Source organism: Aquarana catesbeiana, linkage group LG06, assembly GCF_042186555.1.
Source record: "Aquarana catesbeiana isolate 2022-GZ linkage group LG06, ASM4218655v1, whole genome shotgun sequence".
In the NCBI taxonomy this organism is placed as follows: Eukaryota; Metazoa; Chordata; class Amphibia; order Anura; family Ranidae; genus Aquarana; species Aquarana catesbeiana.
In genome coordinates this window covers 174,201,931-174,223,868 of record NC_133329.1, presented here as the reverse complement: position 1 = coordinate 174,223,868, position 21,938 = coordinate 174,201,931, and the positions used below count along the sequence as shown (strand labels likewise).

The following is a 21,938-nucleotide window of genomic DNA, read 5'->3' as shown; positions in this document are numbered from 1 at the left end:
GAAAGGGGGTGTTGGTGAGGTTGCCAGGGTTGCAGAGATGGGAGAATACAAGGTTAAGGGTATTACCATTGGAGTGAGTGGAAGTATGTGTCCATTGGGTTAGGTCAAAAGATGAGGTTAAGTCGAAATGTTTAGCTGTAGTTGGGCTGTTAACATTGACAGGAATGTTGAAGTCACCAAGAATGATAGTGGGTATTTCAGAGGAGAGAAAGTAGGGTAGCCAGGCAGCAAAGTCATCAAGAAAGCGCGATACCAGCCCAGGAGGCCGATAAATTGCTGCAATTCTCAGACGAATACAGTGCATCTCGAAAGAAGAGAGGGATAGAGAGGCAGGGACAGGAGGGACCTAGAAGGTGCTTTGTGGGGATATAAGGAAGCCAACTCCACCTCCTTTCTATCTGTTGGGTCTGGGGGAGTGAGTCCAATGGAGACCACCATGGGCAGCAGGAGAAGCCGAGTCAAAATTTTGAAGCCAGGTTTCTGTTATGGCGAGTATGTTAAAGCCATAAGAGATGAAGAGGTCATGTACAGATGTTAGCTTGTTACAGATGGACCGGGCGTTCCAAAGGTAGCATGAAATTGGTGGGCTGCTTTGGGGAAGCAGGGGGATAGAAATGAGTGGATTGCGGTGGTTGCCAGAGGGGGAGGGGTATTGGATACGTGGCTTACAGTTGGAAAATGGCGGACCAGGATTCGGAGAAATGTCACCTGAGACTAGGAGAAGGAGGAGGGCAAGAAAGGCAAGATGGGAGTGGGATGTGCATGAGCGCACGTGTCTAGTGGCCCTGGTGTTTATGTCAGCATGTGGATGCAGCAAATGCAGGAGATGGGTGCCATAGTAGGGAGAGGGTAGGAGTGAGGGTGATTTGTGCATGCTGCAGGGAAGAGAGGAGGGGTAGAGTAAAGATAATTTTAGGATAGAAGACACCAATGTGAGAAGGAAGAGAATAAGGAGCATGTTAGTGGATAGAGAGTGGGAAACTGACTTTATATAAAATAAATGTCAAAAGCTGGTTTGGGTGTCGTCTTGCAGAGTAGAGCAAATGTTTCTGAATCCTGTGTACCTCAATAAAGAAAGTAAAAAAGTGTGCCTCTTTCACACCTCTCCAACACCTCTCCAACTGCAGCCTTAAACCTAGACTCAGAGGGCAGGTTGATAATCCCACTGATCAAAATTTTGCTTGGAATGGCACAAAGCACAGATACCCTACTCTAAACAGAGAAAAACTGTCTATGATCACCTCTCCTGAAAAACTTTACATCACAATTACTGACACATAATCACACACATAGGTTGGACTTGATGGACTTGTGTCTTTTTTCAACCTCACCTACTATGTAACTATGTAACAATGGAGGCCTTTTTTTATTTATTCCTTGCTATAGAGGCTAGACGAGGAGGGGGGATCCTGTGTTTCTACTCATCTCTAAAAAGGTATCACTTGCATTTTCACTCTCCACTGGAACAACAATATCCTATAGACATAAATGGGAAGATTACCCATCATCAGTGGCGTCGCTAGGGGGTGGCTTTTGGGGCTATAGCCCCGAATCTAGGGCCCATAGCCCTGAGTCTCTGCAGGGGTCCCCAAGGGGAGGGGAGGCTCTCTGGGGAACCTGATGTAAATGGGGGGCTCTCTGGGGACCCTGATTTAAGGGGGAGGCTCTCTGGGGACCCTAATGTAAGGGGGGCTCTCTGGGGACCCTGGTGCAAGGGGGAGGCTCTCTGAGGATCCTGCTGTAAGGGGGGGCTCTCTGGGGATATACACACACACACACACACACGTATATTATATACATGTGTATGCCCGCCCAAGCGTATGACTTTCTTTACTACGCTGCTATGGGCTCTAGCCCCAGATCTTTTGTAGACCTAGCAACGCCCCTGCCCATCATGAAATGGATTCTTTGCACATAGCTGCGGTAGTAGTAGTAGATAAGCTGAAGTAGTAGTTGCCCAAGGTCTGGTTTGTTTTTGAACAAATCGGGTCTTTTGGGTATTTCCAACTTTAGACCAGCTAGTTTTAAAATTTCTGTTCTATGACAAGGCAGCAAATTTGAGATAACTTAATGTTATATGTGCTGTACAGCACTTTTGAAGCAGTATGATAATAATACCAAAGTTTAATATATATAAAAGCAAAGAATGCCTAGGATTTAAATAAAAACAGATAACTAGTTATGGCACATTCCTTTTTAACTGTCTCTAGTACTGTAGCCTAAATAAAGATCTATATGCGGCATTAAGAAAGTTATCCGTGACAGGACAGAAATGTTTAGACTTTTCCTATTCTCGAGACAAATTATGATACTTAGATTAAAATCATAGAGGAAATACGATAAAAAGTTAATAGTGTACTACAGGCTGTTTAGCTTTCAAATGGCAGATAAGTAGCTCCCCCTATTGGCAACTACAAAATATTTTAGTCATTTCTACATTTCTAGCGCTCCAAAATGTCACAAATATAATATAAAACTTAAAGAAAAAAAAAAAATCTAATCTTCAGACTTGCATGTACATAGCAGATTTACTAGGGCACAAATGATAAAGGCGGTATCCTTTTGTAATTCTTTCTGCTACTCATGGAATAAAACATGGCAGATTAGCCCTTGTCTCAATGAGTTTTTTTCTATCTGGCCTGTTAAGCAACAGCACCACCCCCAAACTGTCGTTTGTAGGTTAAAGGGGAATGAAACCCTCCTATCATTTACAGTCAAGAAAGCTGCCATCTTTGCCTCTGTTTAATCTGCACTTGCCATGGTGCTGCACATGTGATCGTCAAATGGCTGGTGTCATAACCGGTTTGACAGTTTGGTTGAGAGTACAAGCTTTAGTGATAGTTATCATTCACAGCATGTGTTGAATGTACACGTTTGGGGAAGCAGTTAAATCAACTGATTTTGTTTAGCGTTAAAAATGCTGAGAAATACAAGCAGATATTTATCCATCATGTCATACCACCAGGGAGCCGTGTGATTAGCCCCAAATTTATTCTGTAGCAGGACAACTCAGCCAGTCTCATTAAAATTTTCTTCAGTGTAAAGAAAAACAAGGAGTCTGGAAGTGATGGTTTAGCTCCCACAGAAACCTTGTTTCAACATTGAGTCTTCTCTGGGATTACATGAAGAGGCAGAAGAATCTGAGGCAGCCTATATCCACAGAAGATCTGTGGTTGGTTCTCCAAGATGCTTGGAACAACCTACCTGCCGAGCTCCTTTAAAAACTGTGTGCAAGTGTACCTAAATATCATGCTGGTTGGAAGCCAAAAGGGTAGTCACACCAAATATCGATTTGATTTTGATTCTTCTTGTTAACTCACTTTATATTTTGTAAATTGATAAAAATAAAACCATTAAAATATATATTTTTGAAAGTATTCCTCCTTTTACAGCAATAATATATATATATATATATATATATATATATATATATATATATATATATATATATATATATATATATATATATATATATATATATATATATATATATATATATATATATATATATATATATACATATACACACACACACACACATACACACACACATACACATACACATACACATAGATATATACACATACAAAAATACATACACACACAGTATCTCACAAAAGTGAGTACACCTCTCACATTTTTGTAAATATTTTATTATATCTTTTCATGTGACAACACTGAAGAAATGACACTTTGCTACAATGTAAAAATAGTGAGTGTACAGCTTGTATAAGTGTAAATTTGCTGTCCCCTCAAAATAACTCAACACACAGCCATTAATGTCTAAATCGCTGGCAACAAAAGTGAGTGCACCCCTAAGTGAAACTGTCCAAATTGGGCCCAAAGTGTCAATATTCTGTGTGGCCACCAGTATTTTCCAGCACTGCCTTAACCCTCTTGGGCAAGCCAAGATAGGTAACTGGAATCAGATGTAGAACACACAGCAAGTAGCACACAGAAGCCAAAAACACAATAGATAGGTAAGCTGACAGACAAACATTACTGCATATCCATGACAAAGTCACAGTGAGTGGCCAGGGTATTAAAAAAAAAAAAAAAAAAAAAAGGGAAAGGATCTTTTATTTTCTGATTGACACGTTTCAATTCTACTTTACACTCGCTAAGAAACACCCATATTTTCTAGCACCTCAGGCATATTTTCTACAGAATTACCGTATTTATCGGCGTATAACACGCACTTTTTTCCCCTTAAAATCAGGGGAAAATCATGGGTGCGTGTTATACGCCGATCCCTGCTATTTTTGTGATATATCGGAGCGATCGCCGCCGATATTCACATAGCGTGTATTTTTAAATATGGCGCCATGGAGTTCGGAGGGACTCAGCGGCGCTCGTTCAGCTGAACGAGCGCCGCCGAGAACACAGTGACTGGGCGGAGCAGAGATACACATAGCCGAGGGTTCTCGGCTCTTCTCAGCGCCATTCACAGTCCCGCCCAGTCCCGCCATTGGACCTCTGTTATGTCCATCATAGGGACTGGGCGTGACTGTGAACGGCGCCGAGAAAAGCCGAGAACCCTCGACTATGTATCTCGGCTCCGCCCAGTCACTGTGTTCTCGGCGGCGCTCGTTCAGCTGAACGAGCGCTGCCGAGTCCCTCCGAACTCCGCGGCGCATTATTTAAAAATACACACTAAACTTGTGTCGGCGGCACTGGGGACAAGGCTGCACTGACCACTGGGGGCAAGGCTGCACTGACCACTGGGGGCAAGGCTGCACTGACCACTGGGGGCAAGGCTGCACTGACCACTGGGGGCAAGGCTGCACTGGGGCAAAGCTGCACTGGGGCAAAGCTGCACTGACCACTGGGGACAAGGCTGCACTGGGGCAAGGCTGCACTGACAATCCTGCACTGGGGCAAAGCTGCACTGACAAGGCTGCACTGGGGCAAAGCTGCACTGACAAGGCTGCACTGGACACTGGGGCAAGGCTGCACTAACAAGGCTGCAGATGAACACTGATGAGGCTGCATTGATGGGCATTTAAATGTAAGTTTTTTTTCCTTAAACTTCCCTCCTAAAAGTTGTTTTCCTTAAAATTCCCTCCTAAACTTGGGGTGCGTGTTATACGCCGGCGCGTGTTATACGCCGATAAATACGGTAATTATCTTGCCCTGCTCCACAGAGAAACTCTGGCTCACCGTCTAGTGCAGTCACCTTCCTTTTCTAATGCGGTTATTATTTTCATTTACCTTTTGTAACTCGGCCTGTTGTGCCTTCAAAATTCCTTTGTGTAGGGTTCTCCGATGGACAAGGAGCACCCCTGTGTCCATATAAAAAGTTAGAGAGTATCCCATATAGTATTGGTCTGTAAAATCAGGAATATGCATTAAAATGCATGAATATATTGACACAAGCAATATAATCTGCAAAGGTCTGTACTTTGATTGTATAATATCATTTTTAACAAAGAAAGACAAATGTAAAAAAAAAAAATAATAGTAGAAAAATTTGAAATGTTTACTTGAAGCACACCAAGAGCTTGACCAAGGTAAAATGAAAAATACATATCTAAATACTTTCTATAAACAAATCACTAATATTTCTGGAAAACTCCCACTGTAGAGTTATTTTAAATGCACCTCTTATAGTCACGCTAGAGCCCGTTCTCACGATGGCATTGTGGTAACACACAACGTATGTTTAATGCGTTGGCGCGATGCAGGTTAATTTATTCTTAATGGCGCTTCAACGCACCTTCCAATGGATGTAACACGCATGCAGCATTTTTTGGCAGCACACATAACCACGCCGCTTGTCAGTGCGCCGCAATGCATGTCCATCAGAAGGTGTGTTGGAATGCCACTCAGAATTCATTCATGCATCACAGCACATCAGAGTGAATGGCGTATTGCACCAAAGCATTTAACATTAACAAGTGTTGCTTAGTGTGACACTAAAATACACAGTGGTGCATGTGTCACCAGAAAGCAATCATGTGAACAGACCCTACAATAAAGCGACTAAGACAAACATTCAATATGTGAATTTGCAGCCAAGTCATCAATGTATGTACGGTAACATGACAAACAAAACATTGCTTACACAGACTGAGCATTTGCGTCTTCTACAAAGTTAAGCTCCCGGCCAAGAAAAGATCTATCCAGTGGAATATCAGACAATCCAGTTTCTGTAAACCAAAGATAATTACACAATAAATGTTATCCATGGTTGGACAGGCTGTGCAGTTGTATTGCTGGGTATGAGCAAGACTAAACTAAATCAAACTAAACTGTATGAAATGCCAAACTCGTTGTCTTGGTGGTTAAGAGAAATAAAGAAGCAGACAGACTGCCACCCTGAATGAAAAAAGGTACCAGATCTATGCATTTTTAACTTACATTCCATCTATTAAAGCACTGTCATGGCTGGTAAGTGTGCTGGGAAATCTATTGCAATGTGCATTGCCCTTCCATGTGCACCTTGCTGCAAAGGCTAGTTACAGTGGGGAAAATAATCATTTGATCCCCTGCAGATTGTTTAAGTTTGCCAACTTACTAAAGCTCCACGATTCTGGATAAAATGAAAATCACCATTTTTTTGCTTAGAATAAAGCACACGATTCTCACGGCATTACATCTTTCACAGTATACATATTGGTTTTTTTTTAAATTAATTGAAGTGTATTTTTTCCCCAAAAATTGCAAAATTGCTTTTGAAAGACCGCAAGTAGTTACTATATATATATATATATATATATATATATATATATATATATATATATACTTGTAAGCAACAAAAGTGTCAGAAAAAGGCTTAGTCTTTAAGTGGTTAAGCTGACCTAATTTACAGACCAAAGTTCCTCCCTTTGATCTAAAAACTAAATTTGACATTGTATCTCTTCTCTATCTCTCAGCGATGACCAATGGTCGATAAACATTGGCATTTTTTTTTTTTTTTTGGACAGCTCTGAGCAGAGAAAGCCTCTGCACTGTTTACATAGAATCGTGGAAATGCCTGATTAAGATCATGAGGGGGGTTGAATCGAGATCGTGATTTTTTTAACAATCATGCAGCTCTACAAATTACAAAGAAATGAATGGTCTATAATTTTTATCATAGGTGTATTTTAAATGATAGACAGAATATTAACCAAAAATCCAGAAAAAACACATGAAACAAAAAGTAATAAATTGAGTTGCATCCAGTGAGTAAAATAAGTATTTGATCCCCTACCAACCAACAATAACACTGGTTCCCACAGACTGGCTACAGTATGTGCTCATGTGGTACACAGATTAGTCCTGTCAATGTATAAAAGACACCTGTCCACAGAATCTATTTCTTCCATTCAAATCTAATCATCATGGGCAAGACCAAAAAGCTGTCCAAGGATGTAAGGGACAAGATTAGAGATCTGCACAAGGCTTGAATGGGCTACAAGACCATCAGCAAGAAGCTTGGTGAGAAGGAGACTTTGCAGCGAAGTCCGCAGCTGTGTGTTTTTATTTGCCTTCTAACGTTTGTCTTCATGCAAGTACAATGGATACTTTTTAATAAATGGTACTATGAAGTCTTTTCCTTCTTAAACCCCTTATGTTGGAGAACATCTACTGTACAGTGGGATGATCTGTGGAGCCATTGAGAATATTTGAAACATATACCACACTTGAGTAGAATAATCTTCCTACCAATGGGAACTTTGGGAGTGTGATACCCCAGTTGGCTGACATCTACATAAGCGATTTAGATCTCTATAATTTGAGATCCAGCCTTTCTGGTAAGAGGCGTAATGATATATATCTATATATCTATATATATGAATAACTTTTTTTTTTTTTTTTTTTTTTTACACTGGAATTTTTTTTTTAAATTCACTCAATATGAACTAATTGAATATTTAAAGGTTAAATGTTGTACAAGACATATGTTTAATTGTCTCATAGGTTGCACACTTGGATTTTTACACGTGACAGTACAATCGAGCCATGTCAGACGCCAACAGAGGTGCTTCCCCGCTCGAGACTCTGTGCCAGCAAGGCACCGCCCTCACGCAAGCAGTGCAGAGACTACAAGAAGGCTGCTTCCAGTTAGAGGGTCGGCTGCAGTCTTTAACCATGTCCCCTGCTCCTGCTGATCCCAGTCCACCGTCCACCAGTGCTGCATCAGCTTCATCAACGCACCACCCCTACATATATACGGTGGAGGTCCCTCCTCCTGAACCACAGGTACCAACACCTGAGCAATTCTCCGGTGATCGGAAGAAGTTCAGGGCCCTCAAGAACGCTTGCCTGTTGTACTTAGCCTTTCAGCTCTGAACTTTTTCCAGGGAGACTGTGAAAGTGGAGTTTATTATCCCCTTGTTATCCAAAGAACCCCAAGCTTGGGCCCATACCTTACTGGAACGGAAAAGCCCTGTTCTCAACTCCGTGGATAAATATATGGATACTGCGCTATAAAATAGAAAAAAACAAGGAGCTGTGACTAAAAAGTGTTATACTACACCAGACAAACATATAAAAAGCAAGAAGTCGCACTAATCAGTGAGTATTATAAATTGATGGGCTTAAGCTAAAATATTGAGTGACAAAAACGACCCATAACACAAATTGATAACAGAAATAAATGACCAAAAATGGAACTAAAGTGCATCTACCAGCACATATCTAAAGTGCAAATGCTAGATATATAAAAAAAAAATGTGGCAAAAAAAGTCCAAATAGCGAAGGTCCATAGGTAAATTGTGAAAACAAAAATCAATCCATAAGTGAAAACACTGAATCCATATTGTAAAAAATAAACCATCAAAAAATCCAATAGTGAGTACAAGTCCACAGTGATATATAGTGAGGTTCCACACTGAAGTGATAGGTGCAATATATAAATCTCCTCCACCACTGAAAAATACTACCGCTTATCGGTGGTACCTTATTACTAGCGGACGTGGTCCCGTGACCACGTCCGCTAGTGACGAAACGACGTAGGGAGGAGGAACTACGTTCTGACGTCACCGCTGCAGTCCCGGAGGCATACGGGCTTTGTGGAAGCCGGCCGGCTCACTTTTTATACCTATGCGCATTCTATCCATTGTTTTGTAAGTTACCACTTGTCTTTTTATCTACAATAAATGTATAAGGATTTACACTATGTGGAGTTTTTCAGTTTTTTTGGTGTAAATACTGCCCCATTATCGACTCTTCTGCTGACTACTCCCACTGAGGTTTTGGAGTCCAGTGCTTGCCAGGGAGATTCCGGGCTGGGGTTACAGCCATTCGCCCAGTGTGGTCCCCTGTAATAAGGGACCACGATTTCCAGTAAGCGGCAGTATTTTTCAGTAGTGGAGGAGATTTATGTATTGCACCTATCACTTCAGTGTGGAACCTCACTATATATCACTGTGGACTTTTTGATGGTTTATTTTTTACAATATGGATTGATTTTTGTTTTCACAATTTACCTATGGACCTTCGCTATTTGGACTTTTTTTGTCACATTTTTTTATATATCTAGCATTTGCACTTGCACATTTGATGCACAATTTAGATATGTGCTGGTAGATGCACTTTAGTTCCATTTTTGGTCATTTATTTCTGTTATCAATTTGTGTTATGGGTTGTTTTTGTCACTCAATATTTTAGCTTATGCCCATCAATTTATAATACTCACTGATTAGCGTGATGTCTTGCTTTTTATATCTCAACTCCGTGGATGCCTTCTTTGAAGCGATGGCTGCTGCTAACAAAGCAAACCGAATATTGACATGTATTAAAAAGGGGATCAACTCCAGAGATAAAACGATAATTCTCCCGCTCTACAAGACTCAGGTCCGGCCGCACTTAGAGTATGCTGTCCAGTTCTGGGAATCAGTCCTCAAGAAGGATGTACTGGAAATGGAGCGAGTACAAATAAGGGCAACTAAGCTAATAAAGGATCTGGAGGATAGTAGTTATGAGGAAAGGTTGCGAGCACTGAACTTATTCTCTCTGGAGAAGAGACGCTTGAGAGGGGATATGATTGCAATTTATAAATACCGTACTGGTGACCCCACAATAGGGATAAAACTTTTTTGCGGAAGGGAGTTTAACAAGACACGTGGCCACTCATTAAAATTAGAAGAAAAGAGGTTTAATCTTAAACTACGTTTAACCTTAAACCTTCCACAGGCGGTAGTCTCAGCGGGGAGCATCAACAGTTTAAAAAAAACTATTAGATAAGCACCTGAACGACCGCAACATACAGAGATATACAATGTAATACTGACATATAATCACACACATAGGTTGGACTTGATGGACTTGTGCCTTTTTTTTTAACCTCACGTACTATGTAACTATGAAGGGAATCATGCTTCTTCTAAAGCAATTTGGTAAGTTGTGACACGAAGTGTGTATAAACCCTGAATTAACTTAAAATATGAGTTTAAAAATACTCTTATACTTTCCCCTTGAAGAATTTCTTACATATTCCTAAAGTTAGCACATCTAAACCTGCTAGTACATCTAACACTACCCTCCCCCCAGACTGACAATGCTTCTGTCCAAAGGTGCCCCCCGTGCACCGTCTTCCAATATGTAGGCACCCTAATAAAGTGAGTTACTGGCTGGATCACCAGTGGATAACAGAGGGAAAAAAGCCAAGAAAAAAACTGACGCAGCCACCACATCCAATGATTGGTAAGCTGCAATATATTACATTTTTGGGTTTAATATTGACTCAAGGTTTTTTACCATAAGCATTACCCTCTATTATTTTAACTTTTACACATGCAGCAATGACCTGCCAGCAAACGGATAGGCCCACTCTATGTGCCTATATTGATACACTAAGCAAGTAACCTTACCTGCAGTTAGGACAGATGAGGTGTATTTGTACTTGTTGAAATCCAAATATTCCCTGATCATTTCATTTATGAGAAGATTCTCATGTGACAACACTGGCCGTGGCTCACTCCGATCATCCAAAGCTGCAAAAACCTCAGCATGAATCTGTGCTTTAAGCTGTGCTAACACACCTCTCTTGTCTAATGTATCTGTGAGGACTATAGAAATAAACAAACACAGTCAAAAACAGGTAAACTGGCAAAAGCAAATTTTTTAAGTAAAATAATTGAAAAGTTATTTATATCAACTCTTTAAGGAAGATCTAAGTATATCCAATTTAGTGCCTGCCCCAGAGCAGCTTACAAATCTAGAGTCTAGACAGTGCAAGGATAAATGCACTTATTTTTTGCTCCCCTACCCTTACCTAACCTATACCAACCCCCTAACTCTCTCCAAAGTCTGCATTGTGCTTCTAATAGTGCTGTGTTCCAAGCCTATCTGGCCTCATGAGAAGGCCTCACATAGAACCATATACCTATTGCTGGGATACCGGTTATCGGACCCAGAGCATTATTTCATGCTCTGGGTCTGGAATTACAATAAAAGCTTCTCAATGGAAAAAAAAAAATCAGGGTTGCTTGTCCTGAATGTGTGAACAGAGTAATACTTTAAACATTCCTTCACATATACATTATCACAACACTCTATAGATACCTATAGGGACTGAAGGGGCACCAAGGTCACACAAGCACAGGATATAAACAGAGTAAATAGGCATCTGAGAAGGCTGACCAAAAAGATAAAGCTAGGTTGGGCCATAGCAGAGAGGCAAAAAAAACGGTAAGTGCATTTTGTAGAGCACTTATCCTTTTTAACCCATCGGTAAGTTTCTGGGTTGAGGGAAGAAATCCAAGCACTCAGAGGAACCCATGCAGGGAAAACTGCTCATATTGACCCCCTCCCAGCGGGCCTATTGTAATATGATGGCCGAGCAGTAGCGTTGTTATCCTGGGAGGACGTTATATGACATCCTCCCAGTATTGGGCCTGACCTGTCACCTGCTGTGTCCAGACACAGCCGATGACAGATCACTGTACTGGCCCGCTGCCGGTACCATGTTATTGCTATGGCCAATCACAGCAGATCACATGACAATTGTATACAAAAAAAAAAAAAAAAATATCCTGATCACCTTCCCTTGAGTAGTACATACTAGAGCTGCACAATTCTGGCTAAAATGAGAATCACAATTTTTTTGCTAAGACAGATCACAATTCTCTCACGATTCTTGCGGCGTAACATCTTTCACATTAAAACAAAAAAAATTGGGCTAACTTTACTGTTTTATTTTTTTGTTTTTTTTTTTAAATAAATTCATTGGAGTGTATTTTTTCCAAAAAAAAATTGCGTTTGAAAGACTGCTGGGCAAATACAGTGTGACATAAAATATTGCAGCAACTGACATTTTATTCCCTAGGGTCCCTGCTAAAATATATATAACAGTTGGGGGCTCCAAGTAATTTTCTAGCAAAAAATATTGATTTTAACTTAAGAAACAAGTGTCAGAAAAAGATTTAGACTTTAAGTGGTTAAAGTTTACAGGTTGTTTAACCACTTACCGACCGCCGCACGACGATGTACGTCCAAACTTTGAACGGGGATATCGTTGTTATGGCAGCAGCTAGCTGCCATAACCCTGGTATCCCCGTTTTCGTGCGGCGGCCGGCTTTCAGATAAAAGTTGTCCCTGCGGCAATTCGCCGCGAGATCACTTTTATCAGTGGCGGGAGAGTGGCCCCCCCTCCCGCCGCGATCCGGTGCCCTCCGCCGCTTACCGGAGCCGTCGGTAGCGGCCGAGGCGATCGCGTCCTTCCCTGTGGTGTGCCTGGAGACGAGTGAGGCTAAGATGGCGCCCACTCGTTTCCATGACACTGCTGGGCGGAAGCGACGTCAAAACGTCACTTCCGTCCACGCCTCTTAAAAGGCTTTTTTTTCAATGGTCATTTTTTATTGTTTTTTTATTGCATTTTAGTGTAAATATGAGATCTGAGGCCTTTTTGACACCAGATCTCATATTTAAGAGGACCTGTCATGCTTTTTTCTATTACAAGGGATGCTTACATTCTTTGTAATAGGAATAAAAGTGACACAATTTTTTTTTTTTTTTTTTTTTTAAAACAGTGTAAAAAAATAAATAAAATAATGTAAAATAAATAATAAAAAAAAAAAAAAAAAAAAAAAATTTAAAAAACCCCCGTCCTGACAAGCTCATGCGCAGAAGCGAACGCATACACGAGTAGCGCCCGCATATGAAAACGGTGGTCAAACCACACATGTGAGGTATCGCCACGACCGGTAGAGCGAGAGCAATAATTCTAGCCCTAGACCTCCTCTGTACCGCAAAATATGCAACCAGTAGAATTTTTTAAACATCGCCTATGGAGATTTGAGGGTAAAAGTTTGACGCCATTCCACGAGCTGGCGCAATTTTGAAGCGTGACATGTTGGGTATCAATTTACTTGGCGTAACATTATATTTCACAATATTTTAAAAAATTGGGCTAACTTTACTGTGGTCTTATTTTTTTATTCAAAAAAGTGAATTTTTTCCAAAAAAAAGTGCGCTTTTAAGACCGCTGCGCAAATACGGTGCAAAAAAAAAAAAAAAAAGTATTGCAATGACCGCCATTTTATTTTCTAGGGTATTAGAAGAAAAACCATATATAATGTTTGGGAGTTCTAAGTAATTTTCTAGCAGAAAAACCTGTTTTAAACATGTAAACACCTGAAATCCAAAACGAGGCTGGTCCTTAAGTGGTTAAAAACTTGGCAGACTGCCTGGATTTTTCTCTTTACACACAGAAGTTTTTCTTTGATCTAAGAAGGAAGAGTTGTACAATGTTTCTTTTTAAAAACTTGGCAGACTGCCCAGATGTTTTCTTTTGACAGCTGAGCTAGCAGAAAAGTCTCTCCACTTGTTATATGAAAGAATTGGCAAATTCTGCAACCGAGATGTCAGTAGGGTTGAATCGAGATCACGATTAATTGTGCAGCTCTAGTATATACACTATGGTAACACTATTGCTCTGGTCACTGTATGCAAACATGATTGTAACAAAAGAAAAAAAAAATAAATGTAATAAAACAGAAAAGAATATAAAAACTCCACCCCCCCCCCCTTTTTTTTTTTTTACTACATACTGTCACCAGTCAGTGTCCCTGATCACAGCCATACCTGTTATACGATGACGCTACACTGCACTATGTATGTAAAACATTTTTTAAAAATTGTGCAAAAAAAAAAATTAAGAAATTTAAATGTCTTCATTTTCCAAAAAATTGTGACAAAAACAATTACAAGTTTCAAAACTTGAGAGAGAGAGAGAGAGATATAGAGATACCAACACACACACACCATCGTTAGTGCCCTGTATTGAAGTGGTTAAAGGATAAGTTTACTTTTTTTTTTGTTTTTATAAATAGTAAAATGCACTTTTTTTGCAGGTAAAAAAAGTTATTACCTGTTAACTTGATTTCCAGGACAGCTTCATGGGAGAGTGGTTCCTCTCACCTAGCACAGGAAACAAAGCCACATTAGTATAAAAAAGTGGGCATCATCTATGGTCCTTCAGTAATAACCAATAAACGAAGGCCTGTACTGCACACCCCCAGCAATAACTACAATATAACAATAATAGGGTAGGAACAGCACCATCCTGGAAAATACCTGGAAATCAAGTTAACAGGTCATAACTTAGTTTTCCCAAGTCATCTTTCACGATGGCTTTATAAGAGCGACATAATAGAAGCTAGGGTTGTCTCGATAACACTTTAACCGAGTACAAGTACCGAAACTTATTTTCAAGTACTCGCCGACTCCGCCCGCTGATTCCCGGGATGCGCACAGCAACGCCGCCTCTCCCAGGTATCGGATTAGGCATCGGGAGCATTTGTGAGTACAAGTACTCGCGCAAATGCTCGGTATCGGTCCCTAGTATCGGTATAACCCTAATAGAAACCATACTTGTTAGGGAGGGACTACTGCCTGAAGCACTTTTCTCCCTCTCTTTACTCCCAAAGCCTGGTCATTTGATGACAGAAGGTCCAGACAGTAGCGTCTTATGAAGGTCTGGAAACTCGAGGTGACAGATCTGGAAATCGCCTGCTTTCTCTACCCAAGAGTTGGCTAAAGCACTAGAGGAATGTGCTCTAAGTTTTGAGGGAGCTTGCAGTCCTGCTATAGAATAGGCTTCCTCGACGGCCGATTTAATCAATCTAGTGATAGTAGTTTTGGAGGCGCCCAGTCCTGAATATAGCACAAAAAGAGTGCAAATTACTTTTTCCAACAGACCTTTGTTTTTTTTAGTTATTACCTTTTAGGAGCCAGGTAGTTAGAGAAAAGACAGTCCACATGTGGTTAATGTAACTTCCCTTGCAACTTGAAGCTTCCAGAGGTCTGTGATCAAGAGCTTCTGGAGAGCAGGAAACTGGATGTTCTTTTCGGTCGGAACTGGGCTGTTATGATAATCTTTGCTTTTGAAGATTTGATCTTCTGTATGACTTTTGGAATGAGCCTGAAGGGAGGGAATGCTTAAAAGAGCTTTCTTGACCAGGGGTGGGCGAATGCATCCAACCATAAACTGCTCAGATTCCTGTGCATTGAAAATAACTTCTCCACTTTTGCGTTTGAGGAAGCAAAGAGGTCTATCTCTGGGTAGCCCCAGCTTTGAGTTATCAATGTGAATACCTCCTGGTTCAGACTCCATTCTATATGCGAGACCTGTTTTCTGCTCAGAATGTCTGCTAGCAAGTTTAATTCTCCCTTGATATGTAGTGCTGTAAGGGAAAGAATGTTCTCTGTCCAGCAAAATATTAGCCCTGCCAGTTCCCTGAGATTTTCTGAGCGAGTGCCTCCTTGTTTATCGATATAAGAGACTGCAGCAATGTCGTCTGAAAGGATTAATACATGTCTTCCCCTTATATTAGAGGCAAAAGATGCATAGAGCTTCCCAAATAGCCCTTAGTTCTTTCTTTCGCATTGGAAGACCTTCTGACCCACGCCTGATCCCATTTTCCTTGAGCTGCCTGTTGGTCCATGGGGGCTCCCCAACCCCATGAACTTGCATCTGTTGTGATTCTTAACAGATCTACCTGAGCCCAGGAACACCCCAGAGCCAGATTCTTTTCTTGGAACCACCACTGTAAAGACTTCTTCACTTGACTCAGCAGTTCCACACAATTGTCAGCGATTGTTGGTGACCATCCCATACTGACAACATGAACTTCTGAAGTGCTCTCATATGAGTGTAAGCCCAATTCACTGCTGGACTTGCTGCTGGCATTAGTTCTAACAGTCTTATTATTTTTCTGATGGATGCTGCGGGATTCATTATGGGCCTGGAGGATGTCACTCTTTTTTCTTTTGGTAAGATTTTTGCCTCTAGGGAATTCACTTTGTATCCCAGGAATGTAACTTTTCTGTGCAGGAAGCAAAATCAACTTTTCTGTGTTTAAAATCCAACCCATATTATAAAAGGTGTCTTTGTTTAATGTATAGGAGAGATCTTTCCAATTCTGCTGCCAACTCTGCAAACAAGAACAGGTCGTCTAGGGTATTACAAGATCCCTTCTGTCCTCCAAGTCTGTAATGCTTCCGCTAACACTTTTGTAAAGATTCTTGGGGCCAATGCTAGCACGAATGGCAGGGTGTTGAATTGGAAGTAGATTGTCAGTTTTGGACCCTTTTTGTATTGTTGTTACTTGGGGATCAGAAACCCTGGTTTTTTGTCCGGCGATTGTTCTAACACCGAATCTAGATCTTCTCCAAAGACTAAAATTTCCTTTGAATAGCAGAGAGCATATCTTCGCCTTGGATGAGGCATCCCCTGCCCAAGTTTTCAACCAAATGGCCCTCCTCACCTGGTTGATCAGGGCTGTGCATCGATCTGAAAACCTGATAGCTTCAGCTAAAACGTTAGCGACATAAACAGCTTCGTTAAGTATTGGAAAGGAATCCAGGAGCTCTTCCTTTGGCGTATCATTCTCCAACAAAACTTTAAGCTGTGTCAACCAAGGATCAAGGGTTCTGGCAACGCAGGTAGAAGCAATGGCGGGTTTAAATCATTCTTTTCCGGATCTTTCCACTCCTGTAAAACTATATCCTTCAATGCTGTGTGCACAGGAAAGGATTTAGGCTGTTTTGTTTGTAACCCTGCATATTATTTGTCATGGATAGATAAATCCTTATTCGTCTCCTCTTTCAGTTCCAAAAGTATCATAAATGAACTCCTGTTTCATTGGAAGGAAAAAGGAATTTCTGAATACGACTTCCGTTTTCTTCCTTCAGTTTACCCTCTTCGGAGCTAGATTCCCCGCTAGAACTGTCTCCCATCTCCTCCAGCACCCCTTGCTCACTCTCTGCCGCCGCAGGGGTGGGGGCCAGGTCTGCTGTGCTGGAACCAGAAGTACTAGGTATAGTGATAGCTAGAGGCCCTGAATCTTGAAGAGAAGATCTGAAGTATAGAAATGTTTTAACCATTTCTGTCTTCATGGTATCTAAACACTTCTTGAACATAGAGCTTGCTTCTTTTTTAGCTAAGGCATCTATGCAGTCCTGGGTTAGTGCTTTTTTCCATGAAGATGATAACTTAAGTTTACATATCTCTTTTTTGGGACTTCAAATATAGTCAATATTATAGTCAATAATGCCTTGTAAAAGGTGGAGAAGCTTGACCATGTGGCTGCTTTACATATTTTCTCCAAGATGGCAACAGCTCTTTCTGCCCAGGATGCCGAGAGTGCCCTTGTAGAGTGGGCCTTAACACTCCCAGGAGGATCTCTATTTATTGTTCTATACCCTTCTGCAATAGCTAGCTTGATCCTCCTAGCTATGGTGACCTTAGAAGCCTTTTGTCCCTTACATTGTCCAGAAAAGAGGATAAAAAGCGAATCCGTAATTCTAAATGGTTTGGTTACCTTTAGGTACTCTAGAATCTCACATCTAGCCTCTCGTTTGAGGAGTTTTGACAGAATGAAGGGAGGACAATATCTTGCAACCTATGAAACCTAAATGCCACTTTTGGCAAGAACCCAGGGTCCGTCTTTAGGAAAACTATCTTCAAGAACCTGAAGGAATGGCTCTCTAATGGAGAGGGCTTGGATTTCACTAATCCTATGGGCTGATGTGATTGCCACAAGGAGCACTGTCTTAAATGTGACCATTCTTAGTGAGGCCTCTGAGAAGGTTCAAATGGTGGCCCCAGAAAGGCCCTGAGGATGACCGATAGGTCCCAGCAGAGGCAGCTCTAGGCTTTGTGAGGCTTTAGGCAAAACTTAGACATGAGGCCCCACTCACGCCCATAATCGGAAAAATAATTCAAACGATAAAAAATAACGGTGTGCCCCCCCCACAGCGCTGCCGACTTCCCTCCTCTGCTCTCCCGCTGACTGTTGTGGGGGATCTTCAGGATGGAGGCTGGAAAAAGGGGCTGGTAAATGACATTTACCAGCCCTTACCTTTTCTAAAGGAACACAGTGAGTGATCGGTACTGATCACTCACTGTGTTCATTCATAACTGAAGCATAGTAAAATGTTTACTATGCTTTAGTTTATGAATTAACAGGAGCCTCTGTCTCCTGTTCATTCATCTGCAGTGCGGCTGAGACTACAGAGAAAGGAACTGGGGAATGTGTTTCCTCAGTCCCTTTCTCTGTCTCAAAAGTGAGACTTCAGGGGTCCGTTTAGACCCCCGATACCTCACCGAAGAAACCAATCACACTAAAATTTCTAATCAAACTAAGAATCCATGCCCAATATGTAGCATACTATGTAGCCACACTCACTGTTTTTTTCTGTATGCCACAGGTCACCATCTCCCTAGTAGGGGCCCCAGTGCATTACTTTGCTCATGAGGTTATTATGATGGTACTGTACAATGGCGGTAAAGTAGGAGAGGAAAGTGGAGGGTATGACAGCGGGTAGTATGTACATGAGAGGGGTGCAGAGTCTATGGAGGCAAGTAGTATGTAGAGGAGACAGGTGCCGAGTGTATGGCGGTGGGTAGTACGTACATGAGAGGGGTGCAGAGTGTATGGCGGTGGGCAGTATGTACATGAGATGGTGCGGAGTGTATGGCGGTGGGCAGTATGACATGAGGAGTGCCGAGTGTATGGAGGTGGGCAGTATGAAATGAGAGGGGTGGAGAATGTATGGAGGTGGGCAGTATCAAATACACCACTGGTCACTAATGCATTAGTGACCAGTGGCACTTAATTAACCCCTTTGTGCTGCATTAGTGGCACCGGTATCAGTGTTTATGAACCCCTTCATGCTGAGGGGTTAATTATGACCCCCTTCATAGAAGGGTTAACAGTGGCATTAACTCCCTCCATGCTGCATACTACAAATTCCATTGTAAATGAACCCCCCTCCCCTCCAAAGAGTTAATCACTTCAGGCAGTTAACACAGCTAAGCCACTGACACAATAGTGCCTTAGGTAAGGTTTTTAGCCTCTGCAAACTTACTTGCACTTTTGCACAGGGCTTCACTGGCTCCTAGCAGGTCTTGGAAGCAGCACTCTCCTCTGCTCTTTCATCCCGCCTCTCGGCCTGTGAATCACATCATGTCGGGTGGGACTAGGAAGCTCCTGTCGGGCGGAGATCGCTCCGCCTGACAGGGAATTGACTGCGTTGGACTCATAGCATGTTGGCACCACTCTGCTGCAGTTGTAACAGTGTAGCAGCGGCCGGCGGGTGTCACGCCTGTCTGCAGCAGTGCGGAGCAAGCGGCATTTCGTCTGCAGCAGGTTACCAAACCGACCTGCTCACCCTGCCAGCTTGGGGGCACTGACCGGGGACATTCCCTCCCATTCACACACACACACACATCAGGCAAATTAGGCGGCCGCGAGGCCCCTGGGAGCACGAGGCCTTAGGAGACCGCCTTATTTTCCTAATTAGAGCGCAGCATCTGGGTGCCAGGATGGAGTTATGTTAACTCTGACCAGTTTGTGTCTGGAAATTGCCTTACAGAACCTAGCGATGAGAGGATGTTCCAGCAAATATTTCTCTAGGTACACATTTAAGGCCATTAAGACCGGAAGAAGTTCTGGACAGCCGCACTCCAAAAAAGTTTATGCCTTTTATTAAAAAAAAAGTAATCAAAAATACATGCCACAGCAGAACGGACAAAAGAGCTATGGCTATGATTAAGCACTGTTTGTAGTGTGAAAAGCGTAAGCTCTTTTGTCCGTTCTGCTGTGGCATGTATTTTTGATTACATTTTTTGAATAAAAGGCAAAAACCTTTTTTTGAGTGCGGCTGTCCAAAACTTCTTCCGGTCTTAATTGCTATATGCATTACCAGCACATGGGCTTCTAAACTTGAGGAGAGGTTTTCTACCTTTGTTTGACCCACCTGGAGCGGTGATATCCCCTTCCCTACACATTTAAGGCTGCTATCTGAACCTTAATAGTACTAGGAGTCAATCCCTTGTCTATCCCCTCTTGGAGAAACCGTAGGATGTTTGTTGTATCCTTGTTTACCTCACCTTGGTTATCCAACCAGATGTTAAAACTTCCTACAGACTTTTCTATAATTAGCTCTGGTGACTGGGTTTTCGGCTCGGTAGTAAGGTCTGAACAACTCTGTTAGGCCTTTACTCCTCAGAATTTTTTCCTCAGTAACCACGCTGAAAGATTCAGCATGGCTACTTGTGGATGTAAGAGAGGTCCCTGTGACAGGAGATCTTGTCTGCAGGGAAGCCTCAGGGGAGGCTGGTCTGTTAATTTTAGTAAAGTTGTGAACCATGGCCTCTTGGGCCAAAATGGTGCCACTAGGATTAAGCATGTTTCTTCCACTAGAAACTTCGCTAGAACTCTCGGATCAGGTGAAGCGGTGGAAACGCATAGGCCAAGTTGAAGGTCCAGGGAGTCTATAAGGCGTCTACCGCCAAGGATTGATCTCCTGGGCATAGCTAACAGAAATTGGGAACTTTTGCATTCTTTTTTTGTAAATAGGTCCACTTCTGGCTTCCCCCAGTAAGCTGCTATGTGGTTGAAAACTTCCGGGTGCAGAGACCACTCTTGATTCGAAACTAGCTGTCGACACAAGAAGTCTGCAGTGCTGTTCTGCTCCCTTTTCAGATGTATCGCAGAGATGGATTCTAGATTGGATTCTGCCCACTGAAATATGTGCCTGGCCACCAACATTAGTCGAGGACTTCTGGTGCCTTCCTGTTTGTTTACATAGGTTACAGCCGCCATAGAATCTTGTAGCCCAAATACAGCATATTCTGTGTTGGGGTTGTTTTGGATTTTTCCAAACTGATTATCCACCCCAGTTAACTAAGTTCTGACAAAGTGGTTTCTCCGAGTGGGCCATGAGGAGCAAGTCTTCTAGATATGGAATGATCGAGACTGACTGAAGTCTCAACTGAACTAGTGCTTCCCCGAGAACCTTGGTAAAAATTCTCGGAGAGGACGATATTCTGAAGGTATCTATCGGAATCGCCATACGAAGAAATTTCTGGCATTCCTTCCTTACTGGGATATGCAGATAGGCATCCCTTAAATCCAGGGCAGCCATAAACACCTCTTTTTGGAGAAGATTTCGTATGGAGTAAATGGACCCCATCCGAAATCTTTTGTATCGGATGGAGAGGTTCAGGGGTCGGAGGTTCATGATTAATCTGAACTTCCCTGACGGTTTCTTTACCACAAAGATGTGCGAGTAAAAACCGCCCCCCTGTTCCTGACTAGGGACTGGTGTGAATACCTGTTGATCCACCAACTCCCCTATTAGTAATGGTAAGGCCCTGGCCTTTTCTGAGTGTCTTGGAATTTTTGTCACTAGAAATTTTGAGGGTGGGTTGCTGTGAAATTACAGCGCATAGCCTCTTCTTATTATGTTTAACACAGACTCGTTTGAGGTTATTTTTTCCCACTGTAAGAGAAAGTTTTTTAATCTTCCTCCCACAGGGACCCTGATGTCACTTGGGTTTAGGGTTTTGACTGGGGCGGTTAACCACTTAAGGACCAGCCTCGTTTTGGATTTTAGGTGTTTACATGTTTAAAACAGGTTTTTCTGCTAGAAAATTACTTAGAACCCCCAAACATTATATATGGTTTTTCTTCTAACACCCTAGAGAATACAATGGCGGT

General features: G+C 42.0%; 1 protein-coding gene across 6 annotated transcripts in view; it reads right to left on the bottom strand.

Moving 5' to 3' along the window:
* Positions 1-21,938, bottom strand: part of CEP20 (centrosomal protein 20) — a 55,650-nt gene that overhangs the window by 19,557 nt on the left and 14,155 nt on the right. For 2 of the 6 annotated variants that reach the window (XM_073591138.1, XM_073591136.1), the window contains exons 2-4: positions 10,800-10,997; positions 6,065-6,149; positions 5,212-5,327 (exon numbers count right to left, since the gene is read on the bottom strand). In XM_073591138.1, the coding sequence (XP_073447239.1) occupies positions 5,212-5,327; positions 6,065-6,149; positions 10,800-10,860 (262 nt within the window). In that variant the 5' untranslated portion in view covers positions 10,861-10,997. Of the gene's footprint in view, positions 1-5,211; positions 5,328-6,060; positions 6,150-10,799; positions 10,998-21,938 lie in introns of those variants that run through there. The other 4 variants (XM_073591140.1, XM_073591137.1, XM_073591139.1 and 1 more) reach the window with 4 other exon arrangements.